This window comes from Gracilinanus agilis, chromosome 3, assembly GCF_016433145.1.
Source record: "Gracilinanus agilis isolate LMUSP501 chromosome 3, AgileGrace, whole genome shotgun sequence".
Classification (NCBI taxonomy): Eukaryota; Metazoa; Chordata; class Mammalia; order Didelphimorphia; family Didelphidae; genus Gracilinanus; species Gracilinanus agilis.
The window spans coordinates 88,515,879-88,530,777 of NC_058132.1; the positions used below are offsets into that span (position 1 = coordinate 88,515,879).

General features: G+C 36.8%; 1 protein-coding gene across 1 annotated transcript; it reads left to right on the plus strand.

The window, feature by feature from the left end:
* The first annotated feature begins 6,409 nt into the window (after window positions 1-6,409).
* Window positions 6,410-7,348, plus strand: LOC123241131 (olfactory receptor 51B6-like). The gene has a single exon (XM_044668835.1). It carries the CDS (start codon window positions 6,410-6,412, stop codon window positions 7,346-7,348), a length of 939 nt encoding a protein of 312 aa, XP_044524770.1.
* The last annotated feature ends 7,551 nt before the right edge of the window (window positions 7,349-14,899 follow it).

Genomic DNA, 14,899 nt, shown 5'->3' on the forward strand with positions numbered 1-14,899 from the left:
GCTTTCTAGTAATAAATTCTGGTGAGCTCTTTGCTGGGGCGATGTCTCACATGCCCACAGAGAGGGCTCTCAATATCCACTCTGGCATGTGTACCATAAGGTTGCCATCATAGCACTAGGGAAATCACTGCCTGAACCTGAAACAGAGTATGGCAAAAATAAGTAAGCAAAAGAAAAAAAAACAGAACAGAACAGAAATATATACCTCCAGGCTATTTTCTCATAGCTAGGGTAGAAGGGGCGAATATCAGAGAAAAAGCTCCTTTCCTTCCCTAACTGGCGATACATGAGTTGTGGTCTTCATTGTTGTTGGTGCTGAAAGGAAATGCAACAGGAACATTTATAGAGATGATGGAAAAAAGAGGAAGATAAGGAGGGATAGAATTCAGATTCAGCCCAGAATCCCATTCCCTTACCGAGCCATGCTTCTCCTCTCCCAAAAGAGTGCAAATGGGAGATTTGAATTGAAGATTTAGATTCTGTTGATTATGGTAGAGTTAACAAACATTTATTAAGCACTTACTACTTTCCAGGAGTCTAGATGTAGCACAAGAATGGACATTAGAGGTCATCTATGCCAACCTCCACATTTTTCAGATAAGACAGCCATGGTTCAGAGATGTTAGGTAACTTTACCAAGGTCACATAGACAGTGAGTTCAGAGCTGGAATTAGAATGTGGGTCTCATAATTTTAAGTACAGTTTACTTACCACTGAACTACACTATCTCCTCATATCCTTGGCTATGTTTCTTGAGGAAGAAATTATTAATTCCTTATTTTTATGTTTTATGATTATATTTATATATTTTATAATTTACAATTAAATTATTAATAAATAATTAAAATGAGATTGACCTTGCCACCCAACCCATTAAAGTGTCTGACCTAAGGGGAGAGGGACAACAAGTCCCCTAAGATTCAGAGGAAGGTTAGCAATTCCTCTAGGTCCTGTTTCTGGTTTCCTCTGAAGTGTAGAATACCTACAAATGAATGTGGGATTGATAGCACTTAGTCTTTATAGGATATGAATAGGATTAGATGATTGCCCATTGTATCCCCAGTCTGCAATAATATATTCAACAGTCCTGAACATATTAGACTCAGGGTACCCTTGAGACCTTTATGGAATAACATCTAAGGTAAGTCATATTCAGGCCCAGCTCACACATTGTATAATAAACTCAGAATTCCTTTGCTGAATCATCACAGGCAAGAGTTACACATGATTTCAAAAGATGATGTCAGATGATTGGGAGGACACCTGTCATAGCAGAGTAATTTAAAAAAAAATATGTTTTGGGAAAGAACATTAAAAGATTGCCTGCCCTTTGATCCTGCCATACCACTGCTGGGTTGATACCCCCAAAGAGATCATAGGGAAAAAGACATACAAAAATCTTTATAGCTGTGCTCTTTGTGGTGGCAAAAAATTGGAAAATGAGGGATTGCCCTTCAATTGGGGAATGGCTGAACAAATTGTGGTATCTGTTTGTAATGGAATACTATTATGCTCAAAGGAATAATGAACTGGAAGAATTCCATGTGAACTGAAAAGACCTCCAGGAACTGATGCAGAGTGAAAGAAGCATATCCAGGAGACAGATATACACAGAGATGGATACACTGTGGTACAATCGAACATAACAGACTTCTCTACTAGCAGCAATGCAATTATCCAGGACAATTCTGAGGGACTTATTAGAAAGAACGCTATCCACATTCAGAGGAAGAACTATGGGAGCAGAAACACAGAAGAAAAACTGCTTGATCACATGGGTCAATGGGGATATAGTCTCTAAATGATCACCCTAGTGCAAATATCAATAATATGGAAATAGGTCTTAATCAGTGACACATGTAAAACCCAGTGGAATTGTGAGTCAGCTAAAGGAGGTGGGAGGGGAGAGGGTAGAGAAAGAACATGAATCTTGTAACCATGGAAAAATATTGTAAATTAACTAATTAATTAAAATTTTCCTGAAAAAAATGCTTTGAAGGGTCTGGAGGTCAGTTACACAATCTCCAGCCACCTTTCATATCCTCTTAGCACCTGAGATTATAATTATCCTGTACTCTTCCCAAGGCAGAGCCTAGAAAGCCTTTGGGAAGGGCTCCCCATAATTGGTGCAGCTACAAAATTGGAAGAGAGGAGTACTTTTCCCTAGAAACTGAAAGTATTGAAAGATGAGTGTCTAGGGAGCTAGAATCCCCCACATATACCCTGGTAAGGGTAGTGACTCTTTGTAGGCTTTGAAGATTCAGTATTTAGCTAGACAGTTCATGCAGGGTAGAGGCACCTCTGGACTCTGACTCAGGTGAGGAGGGCATAGCTAATAAAATAAAGAGAAATGGGGTTTTGGCTGAATTAGCCACTAGTGGACTAACATTTCCTTAATATCTCACTTATGGGAAAGAGCGAGCACTGAGGTTGCATCTTAAAAACTGATTTTTTACTTATTTGATTTTAACTAATGACTCAAATTAATGTATGGATAGCATCCAGACTTGAGGGTCAGGGCTTTGAGCACTGAGGACTGGCAAGAGAGTAAATGGGAACATGTTATTTAGCTTCATTGTAATGGACTTGGATTTCTCACTCATCCTAAGGTCTCCCAGGGGCTTGAACTGTCTCGTTAGAGCAAGATTTCCTCTTTCTTCTTTAGATATTGGAGCAAGGTAATATCTAGATCTTGGAGAGGGATAGAGAAGTCAGGACATGTGTTTCAGTTTCTCCAAATGTAAAATGAGAACAATAATTGCACATACCTCCCAAGATTGTTGTGAGGTTCAAATGAGATCATATTTGTAAAGTGCTTAGCTCCATAGTACTTTATAAATGCCTATTCCTTTTCTTCTCTTATGACTAACACGATTGCTATTGTATCCTTTTTTCTTGTGAATGTGTCATATTTGTCCTGGCTATGTAGGCTCTGACAGTGCCTGGGATAGAAACTCAGTGGGACTCATGGTTAAGGAATATCATATGTATCATTAGATAGTAAAGGAAACTGTTATCAATCACCTAACTGATGGTAAACCCATTGGATGCATGGAAAGTGTAGTTTTTCAGTTTTGTATGCTCGACAATTGATATATTTAATAAATGGTGATTGACTTGAAAACATATTAAACATTGCTCTCCATAACACATATGAAGGGATAAGTACTGGACTTGTGATTTCATTGGTATAGGAAAACTCTCAGGTGAAAAAGATTTCTCTATCTAGACTAGTCATCACCTTCTTTGAAATTTTTATCCTTAGAGTACTGTGTAGAGCACTGATAAGCTAAGGGATTTGATTCTGGATTACATTGCTAGTATATTCAGAAGGAAGTCATGAACCAGGGTCTTAGTGGACTCAAGGCTGTTTCTCAACAGGTTGTACCACACTCTCTCAACAGATGCAAAACCACATACATATCCTATCAAAATGAAGTGGTACATGAAGCATGACAAAAGAAGATCAGGTAGGGAGTGAAAGATTGTAGGATAACAGGACTAGAGATTCAGAGCTGGAAGGGACTAAAGAAGTCATTTGTTTCTCCTGACTTTACATTTGAGAAAACTTAACCCCAGAGAAGGTAATTGACTTTCCCAAGGTCATAGAGATAGAGAATCTCAGAGCTGATATTTGAAATATCTTGTCATTTCAAATCCATTCTCTAATACAGTGTTATAAGGAAGGAGGCTAGAGGAAATAGTATTGGAGACACAATATAAAGGAGAGAGGATACTGGGGTTCATTCTATCATCCAAGTCCATGGTTTTTAAAGTTTCTATTGAGTTTTTTTCATGTGTATGGAATTTTTACTGAACAGGTGGGACATGAAACATAAAGGAGACACATTAAGGAGAGAAAGGACAAATTCTGTCCTTGAGGATCTAACAATATTTTCTATTCAGGTGATGTATACATATCTTGATTTAAGTGCATTGGTTGGAGTCTGTGGAAGACTTTATTTTTTTACCATAGCTAAATCTCCTCTAGGAAAGGAATAATAATCTCTTCATCTAGTATTCAGACTTTATTTATTGTCAGTTATTTTTTTGGCGGGGCAGGGCATTGAAATCACTCAGACATGTTAGAAGTTCTATCTCCTTGTGATTACTGAGAATTTTCAGTAGCACATCTCCAATGGATGTGGTAGGAAAGTCCATTATCATAACTTAGATAAAACGGTAGAGTTCACTCCTAAAAAGTTATGCTAAATCCCCTTCACCAAGAGAAGTGTTTTTCCAGATGATGGTATGTCTATGGAAATGTGATCTGCCCAGTCAAGTTTCAAAGTGTTAGATGTGGAAAGAAGGAAAAGAGAAAGGTGCAAAAAAAGGAAATTTATGAACAGAAAAATAGAAATAAGTGAGAAAAGATAAAGGCTAACAATGCAAAACTAACAAACAAAATAAACAAACAACTTCTGTGGGTGCTAGATTTCTGTTTTAACCCCCAAAATGGAAATGGCATATCCTCTGTGGAGAGTCATCTTTGAGTTATTTGAAGACCTGAATGTGAGTCTATTAATGATGCCATAGGAGAAGAGGCAAGAATGATAGCGTAGGCAAGGGTCCATGAGTCAAATAAATGAAAGCATATACAGTATCCTAAGAAGGAGGATGAACTGAGGGAAAGCTTTTCTTCTTCTTTTTTTTCTGTATAACAAAGAGGCAAAGGCCAAAGACAATCAATGGCTTAGGCTATAACAAATATTCAATATAGTCAGAGGTCAGTGAAGATATGTAGAATACAGGCTCAAAGAGCAATCATTTGAAAATCATTATACGGTAGAGGAAGCACAATAGCATTAAAATACAACATTTCAGATTCTCATTTAATATTAATGTGACCATCAAGAAACCATTTAGCCTAAAAGTCTTAATTTTTTCAAATTATGAAGAGATGGTATGCAATAGTGATTAGAGAGCCAGTCAGGAGACCTAGTATCTTATACCTAATGTCTAGATGACACTGGTTCAGGTACTTAAACATCTCTGTGCTATAGGCACTTCCGTTTGAGCAAGACAATAATTTTGAAAGAAGATGCTGATCTGCATTGGTAGATGGAGGTCTGAGAGTTCTCTAGACCAGTGATGGACAAACTTTTTAAAGAGGGCGCCAAAGGAAAGGAAATGCTCATCTGTCAGTCTGTTTCTATGGCAATTCTTTTGAAGTTTCATTGTATTGTATCTTATTCGTATTTGTCAGATTAGGAATAATGCCAAGTGGTTGGATTGAACATTTCAGGGGGCTGCATCTGGCCCATGAGCCGTAGTTTGCCCATCACTGCTCTAGACCAATGAAATTGCAAGTCTCACTCCTCTCCCATATACCTTAATTAATACTCCATCCAGTAAGGAAGTCTCATTGTAAATATTAATTTGGCATAGAGATTTTAGATAAGATTATCATTGACATGGAATTTAGTAAGATAGTTATTAACAATTTAAAATTATTTTAATGTAATAATAATTTAATCATAAAATATTGCTTTTAAATCATGTAATGGAAGAAACTGAGGTCTTTGCTTTTGTGGATATTCTAGAATTCCTACCTCTCTATCTTCTTCACTAGGACCCACAGGTTTATGCAGGTCATGTCAAAGATTCAGAAGCTAAGAAATGTAGAACCTTGGACTTAGTGAGCTGTTCCAAAGTGTTATCCATACAAGGGAAGAAAAAAACAATCTTTTGAGTGCTCAAATTGGTCAAAGTGTCTATATGTGATTAATTTGAACAATATCAAATACATACACACATGCACAAACACACATATATCATTTAAATTATTTATATAATTTGCATACTATCAGATAGGAGGATGAATAATTTATCAATTTGTGTCATTGGCTCCCTGCTAAATTCATTAGTAAGTAACAATAACATCAAAGACTCTTTTATATAAATAAATATAACCTTAAAATGTAGGCACTATATAATATGAATAAAAAAGGATATGAGGCATATAAATTGATTTGCAGACAATGACTTTACTTATTTACTCCAGCTATTATTACTGTGATTATGAAAACAGGCTTGCAAGTTTAGTCTGATAAAAGAAATCCTGGCTGCTGATGCATAGTTAATTGTATCCCTAATTATTATTCGCTTTATGTATGTGAATGTTTTCATTGGACTAGAAGTGTGTAGAAACTGAAATGGATAAATGAAAAACAAAATTATTGCTGGTATCTTAAAGATAGGGTGTCTAGTAGGGAGCACATCGCTTATCTTAAGTTCTATGATAACATGATTGTTTTCCTTAAATCAAAAATAAAAACAGGACCAAGTATGTTGCTGACATGACAAATTGGTGAAAAAAAACCCACAAACAGAGTGGGTAAAGAAGAGAACTGTATTCCTTTGGCCACAGCAATAAGTGTTCCTTTTCTACCTCTGCAAGGATTCCACTATGTGGCTCAATATCAGCTCAGCCCCTTTCCTTCTGACTGGTTTCCCAGGCCTGGAGGAAGCCCACCAGTGGATCTCAATTCCTTTTTTTGCTGTGTATGTTTCTGTGATTCTGGGAAATGGCACCCTCCTCTTCCTCATCAAGAATGACCACAGTCTCCATGAGCCCATGTACTATTTCCTGGCCATGCTGGCAGCCACTGACCTTGGGGTAACTATAACCACAATGCCTACTGTACTGGGAGTTCTGTGGTTAGATCAAAGGGAGATTGGCCACGGGGTCTGCTTCTCCCAAGCCTACTTTGTCCATTCACTCTCCATAGTTGAATCAGGTGTCTTGCTTGCCATGGCTTATGATCGATTCATTGCCATTCGCAATCCCCTGAGATATACATCTATCATCACCAACTCCAGAGTGGTAAAGATTGGAGTTGGGGCACTACTAAGGGGCTGTGTGTCTATAGTTCCTCCAATAGTGCCCCTCCATTGGTTCCCTTACTGCCGTTCTCATAGTCTGTCTCATGCCTTCTGCCTCCACCAGGATGTTATCAAACTGGCTTGTGCAGATATCACTTTCAATCGCATCTACCCAGTTGTCCTGATTTCATTTACTGTATTCCTAGATTCACTGATTATCCTTTTGTCTTATGTACTAATCCTTAAAACAGTCATGGGCATTGCCTCAGGAGAGGAGCGAGCCAAAGCCCTTAACACCTGCGTCTCCCACATCTGCTGTGTTCTGGTCTTCTATGTCACAGTGATTGGCTTATCCCTCATCCACCGTTTTGGAAGGCATGTGCCACGTGTGGCTCACATTGCTATGAGCTATGTCCACTTCCTCTTCCCTCCGCTAGTGAACCCCCTCATCTATAGCATCAAAACCAAGCAGATTCAGCGTGGCATTCTTCACATGTTCTCTCTATGTAAATCCAAGGACTGATCAGTGCTTTTGGGGATCCCTGTGCATGGAAGTGGGGCAAATATTTTTCTGCAAATATAAGGTTATTGTGCTCTTACAACTACTCTGTGCATCCCCTTAAAAATATTTAGTATTTAAGAAATGTTTGTCAATTTCTCTTAGGATTCATTGATTTCAGAAGATATCAGTGTAATATTATATGTTTAGTTCTTAAACTTGAGGTCAAATAGTTCAAGATTAAGTTAGAATTGATTTAAAATCATATTGATTTCACATTAGAAGGAAGGATTGCATCTCCACTAAAGCCCAAGGTATTCCTGAAAATTGTAACTATATTCCTCTTACTAGCCTGAGATATTCTTGAAGAAAGACTCTTGCTTCCCTGACTATTCATGGATTCTGTGAATATAATAACCTTTTTCTTCATCTGATCAAGTGTGCTCAAAAGTGTAGGCCAGAAATATCTATGTGTATAGAATTCAGGGTTCCAGCGTATAAGACCACACTATTCTCATCTTATACCCTTTAAGTTGTAACCATGTCCTATTTTTGCCCAATCCTTTCAAATATTATTAATCTTCATGCATAGAACATAAAATAATTTATTTTTATTTAGTTATATGAAACTATTCCATTTCTGGATACTCCTAATAGGATATATAGTGGACAGGTGGCGGGTTAGGTTGGAGTGAGGGAAAGATTTCTAGCAGTTTACCAGCCATTCAGATTAATCCATCTGCATGCAACCTCTACATTCACACATTATGTGAGTATACTGAATTTTATAGAATCACAGAATTACAGATTTGAATGAAACCTCATAAGTCATCTAGTGCAATAAATACTTGAGCTAAATCCCCTCTAAAATATGTCATGAAATCAGTCTATCAGATTCTTTTTAAAGGCCTATAGTTCCTTGAGGGAAGAGGTTATCAAATTGAATATCAGATTCCAAGGACCCTGCTTCATATTAGGAAAAGATCTGATTCATAAGTACTCTTTTCTTACATTGTTCTAAAAATCTGCTTCTTTACTGTCCCCCTTTTTTTCTCCAACTTCTGTGATTAAGGGTTGAATAGAACAAGTCCAGGCCCTCTTTCATGCTTCATCTCATTGATCATTTGAATCTTATACACATTTCACTCTTGAGTCTTCCCTTTAGTTCAGGCTAAACTTCTTGAATATTAGAATTTTTTCCTGCTTGGGTCCAGAGGGCAGAACTAGGAACAACGTCAGAAATTTGCAAAAAAGGCTTCATATGGAGGAGTAAAAAAACAAAGAAAAAGGGGAGAAAAAGTCCTTTAAATTAGAGTTACCTAAAGGTCCAAAGTTGGCATGATCCGCCTTTGGAGGCAATGGATTCATCATCACTGCAGATCTTCAGGAAAAAAAAAAGTTTTATAAGTATCTGTCAGGTATATGATAGAGAGGATTCATTTCTCTGTATAGGTTAAATTAGATGCCCTCAGAGATCTTTTCTGACTCTAACATTTTTTGACTCTGTGATTCTTTGTCATCATGTGGTCTGAAATTTTAGAGGTCCTAGAGAATACTAGGAAATGCCCAGGGAAGGGGGTGAGCCCTTTGTTGGAGGTTGAGAAAATTTCAAGATAGGGAATGGTAAGAAACATGATATTTAAGCAGAACAATTCAGGAATGTAAATTTAAAGTGGTAAAGAGAATCTTCTTTTGGGATCTGAGTGGATCTGATGAAAGAATGGGCTAGCAGCAGAAATAAACATCATGGAGCTTTCACCATTATAGAACTTCCATATTTCTGAGAGAAGAGAAATATGGTATACTATTAGAATAATGCAAGATTACATAAATATATGTAAATACATCTGTGCCAGAGAAAATCTATCAGTGACTTCTGAGATAAACTAGAGGTGAGCCAGATGAAGTTGTAAACAATGTCTGGGAACAATACCCAGGTACCTCTGTTAAGTGACTGAGACTATATGGGATTCTAAGTGATGGTTGTTCATTAATGGTTACTAATTATTCCCTTTCACTCTGATTTGAGTAATTTTATTTCCCCTCACTTGTTAATAAATGTGTAAATGAATATGTTCAGATTTTGAACTTTGTTAAGACTACAAACCTAATTTTTAAAAGTATTTTTCCTGATTACAGGTAGATACAATTGTAATAATAATTTCTGACATTTTGAGATTCATATTCATCCTTTCCTTTCCCTCATCTCTAAGACGGCACATTATATGATAAAGATTTTACAGGTATTATCATGCAATACGTATTTCCATGATTGTCATATTATTAAAGAAGACACAGTTTATACTAAAGAAAAATTACTGAAGGGAAATAATTTGAAGAATGGTATGCTTCATTTTACATTCAGGCTCCATCTGTTACTGCTTTAGTAATAGTCTTCTTCATCATGAGTCCCCTGGAACTGTCTCAGATTCTTGAATTGCTGATAATAGTTAAATCATTCATAGTTGGCCATCGTAAATTATTGCTTTTATCATATACAACATATACAAATTCTCCTGGTTCTCCTAGTTTCACTTTGCATCACTTCATAAAAGTCTTTCTAGATTTTTTTCCCGTGATTGTTCTTATAGTCATTTCTTATGGCAGGAAAGTATTACATTACAGTAATATACCAGATCTTGTTTGGTCATTACCAGGTTGAAGGGCATCCCTTTAGTTTTTAATTATCAAAAAGAGCTTCTATAAGTATTTTTATACAAGTAAAACCCATAAACATATAAAGATAATTGATGACTACACTAGGTTGGAGAATAAGAGTTGTGCTAAATTCTTTAGTTCTAAAATCATCTTACTGAATCTGAAATGCCAGAGAAGTCCCTTCAAATCAAATCCATTGCTCTTTATTCTTCCTCATGGGGCCAAGCAGAACACGTGACAGTTTATCAGATACTTGTAGACAACCCTAATATCAAAATATCCAGGTTAAAGGTTTCAGTTTCTTCAAGTGATCCTTAGATGAGATCATTTTTAGGATCTTTGTCATCCTGGTTGCCTTTTCCTGAATGTTTTCAACCTTACCAATAGCCTTCATAAAGTGTAGTGGTCAGGACTAAACATGACAATTCAGATTTGATCTGGCTGAAATAGAGTTCAGCAGATATATCATCTTTTGTGTTCTGGGTTCTGTATTCCATTTTGAAAGTCATACAAAGGTAAATAGGTCTCAGATCTGACCACAAGGGACTTAAAGTCTAATGATATTGGGGAATGAGGTAGGGATTAGATGCATACATTTAAAGATTTCAGTAATCTAAATCATATAATTTCATCTCTGTGTGTGTGTGTGTGTGTGTGTGTGTGTGTGTTTGTGTGTGTGTTTCTGTCTGTCTATGCGTCTGTGTGTTTCCTGTGTGGACCCCTATCTACTTCAGTATTCAGTATTAAAAAGGTGACAGGCCAGAGAATATTAGTTAATTAGTATCTAAAATTCTGATAAAATGATTCTTTTAAAGTCTTTCTTGAATGACTCTAAATAACAGATACATAATCTCTCTCTGAATCTATAGTTGAAGACTTTCAAGGTTGGAATATTCAGACAGAACAAATTCATCACTAACAACAACTGAGAATTCAGGATAATGTTTTGCCTCTCCCCTTATACCATTGATGATGAAATGTTGAAGGAAGTCCTTAGAAAACATAACCATGATTTCAGAGGACTAACAATAAAGAAATCTATTCACTTTCTGATGGAGAGGTAATAAATTCCATGGCAGAGTGAGACACCAATTGTTTGATGTGGCCAATATGAGTATTTGTTTTTATAAAGATTGAAATTCTTGAGGCAATATTTCTTAATTTTAAATTAATTTTTTTAACTGACTAGTCAAGACATTTTAATCTGTTCAGTTGACTTTCTCCACAATCCAAAAGTTGGCTACTCTTCTATTGAAGGTCTTTATATATCATTTGTGAGCTTATCCCTTCCCTGGGCATCCCAAGAAATTTCTTACTGGTAAACAACCACTGAGAAGTGCTGGACACAGAGAGCTTAATTACTTCCTTGTTACAAGAGTGTGTCCTTGCTGGGACCCAGAAGACATCAGCATATTTTGCCACGTGGTCAGATCACTATTGTTTAAGTGAGTTCAACATGGCTACTGTTATAAAAAATAAAGATTTGATGCTATCTTTTATACTCCTGATAGGCTAGTTATTATATTGTTGCTATTAATCTGAGGAAGCTGTGATTTGGTTCCCTTGATGGCTGGTGCAGGGACACACGTGTCCTGCCACTCAACTGGATGTTATAATAACTGCCCTTCTTTATAACAGTGCCCAGGCAGGATCCCTAAAGGTCAGTGGATGAGTGAACCTTTCAGGTCCCACCTGGGGTTGATTGATTATTAGTATTGGGCTCTATTAGCTTTGGATAACATTCATCTTTATTCTTATACACCACAGAGTGGTGATGGAATAACTACTCCAGGCAGTTTATCTATGTTGTTAACAAGGGAAAGGAATGATCAGGAACAGATTGGGAATAGGAGGCCCTGTCACTAAATCTATGACACTAATCCCTCAGGACTACAGGCTGTTCAGTAATGCTGGGCTCATTTGGCCATGGCCAAACCAGAGTAAGCAATCTCTTTTGATGACTCAAATATTGATGATATCTCTCTCAGCTTCTAATGGCTAGTTATTGTGCCAGTCCTACAGCCTTCAGGATATATCACCCCCACCACCCTTTTCTTCCTCTTCTACCCACTTCCTGGTTCCCTCCCCCCCCCCCACAAGCCTGGGATACCTAAATATCTAGAGATGGTTTAAATGCCTAAATATCTAGAGGGAATTCAGAGAGAATTAGAGGATTCACGGTCAGACTCACAGGTCAATCAATGTCCAAGATAAGGTTGATGTTTTAGTCAAGGATTTCAGGTCAAAGCTCTTAAGAAAGAAAGCCAAGGGTCCCAAAATCAAAAAGGGCTCTCTCAGAACTCTCTCAGGGTATTTTTACTCTCTCTGGCCAACTGCCTTTTTTTTTCCCACGGCCTCTGTGAACATTTCAAAGTCTCCAACTGTCATCAACTGTCAATCTAGGTGTGACTCTCAAGTCCCAGAGCTTGAATATGACACTACTTAGTGCATTCTTAATATTTCAACTGTGTCAGGGTTTACCATGGCTGCTAGCGCTGCCCTTAATCATTTTATGCTTTTAAGATCTTAACAAAAGATGGAAGGTTCATTTTTCATATCTAGGTAAGGGGGAAACTGGAAAAGTTGGATTTTGATTTTGAGGGGGATCCTAAAGGGAAAAATTACTTTCCATGAATATCATACTTAATTATTTATTTTCCACATTCCTTCTTCTGAAACACTGGGAGAGTGTCTCCCCCAGTGAATCATTCTAAATATAATATCTATACATTTCAGGATTGTCTCACCAGGATAAATAAGGACATAAAGGTACTATACATTTCATGGAGAATCTAACTATGCTTGGATGTTTATGACAGAAAGTTACCAAAACAAAGAAAAAAAGGGAGAGTAGAATGTTAAAAGGTAGGTGACCGTTTACTAGGATCCCATACATCCGAAAAAATGTCTACTCTAGTCTGATATCAACTCCATGCTAGAATCATAGAATTAACAAACCACATTCAGAGGTAGGTTAGGATATGTTCTTATAAAGAGTAAATGTCCTACTAGGGAAATCAAATCGAGAAAGTCCTACTAAATTTTTTGCCAAAATCATTCTCTTGAATGTTCACCAAGATAGCTCTCCTCCTTGCTGCTTACATATGCCATCCCTAATTGTCATGTCCACGAGATAGATCAATGAGCCAGACATTCCTGCTATCCTCCAATATTCTCCACTAATCTATCCCCATTTCCACCACCAATGCTGTGGTGAAATCTAGATGCTCACATCCTGCTTTAAATACAATATCATTTCACTATATCATTTAAACACTAAACCTATTCTAGAACACTGCTATTTTTGTTTTCTATCTCCAGAATTCTCTTAATCCCCTCCCATGTGTCCACAGATACATGGATCTAGAAGTAGAATGAAATTTAGAGGTCATTAAGTTCACCACCTTTATTTTACAGATGAAGAAACTAAGGGCTAAACAAATATGGCTTCATTATATAGGCATGTCTTCACACAACATTTCAGGATAGTTGGTGGCATTGCTCATTGGTTTTGAAAAGGAATTCCAACATTTTTTTCCTGAATGAAAGGAGACTTGCTATTACTTGAGTGGATGCATGCTTGATTTCATGATTGAGAATCAAGATTCAAGGAAAAGGCATTGCCCTTAAAGGATTGTTGACATACAACTTTATCTGAATCCACTCCCCTAATGCATGGTTGAAGACCTCATTATCATATCCAAATGTGCTAGACAATGTGGAAAGTTCAGAAACATAAGAAGGTCAATGGTAATATGGACCCATAATGTCTAATTTTAAGAGTAAAACAAAGAATACCAAACATGGACAGTTAGAAAAATGAAGGAGGAGGAGATGTCCTAACAAAGAGAGAGTGAATATCAGTTTGCAGAGCTAGTTAAAGAAGTAGATAGAATCATAGAGACATAGTGAGTGGGATTTATGAATTTAGCGGAATAAGTCCAAAGTCTCAGTTCTCTTCTCTGAGCTTAAAATGTGCTCTTCGAATATTTATCCCAATTCTTATTATTCTCCTTGTTCTTCATGAACATACCAGCTAATTAGAGTTATTTTAGGGATGACAGCATTGACCATAGAATAATTTGTAGAGCAGATTTGTCCATCTTCTCACATTTATGCCCACTTTTATCCTCTGTATTCTACAGTGAGTCTCTCCATACTAATCCCTTCCTATAAAACCAAAGAAACAGACACAAGCTTCAGAGAAATCTAGCTATGATATGTTAATCATAAGGGAGAATCAAGGAAGATTAACAACTTCCTCTTATCTTCTCACCAACATACATCCTTTTATTGGGACAGGAGCTATGTGAAGTTGAAGTTTCAGATGGAGAGAAATACTTCAGAAGTCTCTTAAGAGAGAAGATCAGAAAGAAATAAGAAATGGAAGAATTTAATGAAAATTTATTGAGAAGATGACTTCTCTTCTCTGTATTGATAGGGCCAGAAAGGAAATAAGATTCATCTTCACATCCCTGAGAGAGTTGATTATAGAGAGCACAAATTTACTCAATCAATTCCAGTGGTTCATAAGCACTGGGGGAAGGTGAAAAAAAGGTAAATTTTGAATGGGCCAAGGTATAGGTTACTCATCCTTGAAGATGTGACTCACTCTAGAAACTGAATCTACTTCCAGAAAGGATTCAACATGTTCTTGTATAAAACATTCATGAAAAGCAGTAAAAGAAAGTTGAAGTCTGGTCCCTGCTGGATATTTGTAGAGGCTGTGGGGTACAGTATAGTAGATAAAGTGCTAATCTTGAAGTCAGAAAGATCTGGTTAAAATCCTAATGCTGACACATCATAGTCATGTTTAAGTGAGATAAATTTCATATTTATAATTTATCTCACAATGGAGATAAATTAGCAGCTTGTAGTATCTTTTTCTTGGTCTGATAGTTCTTGAATTTGGTTATA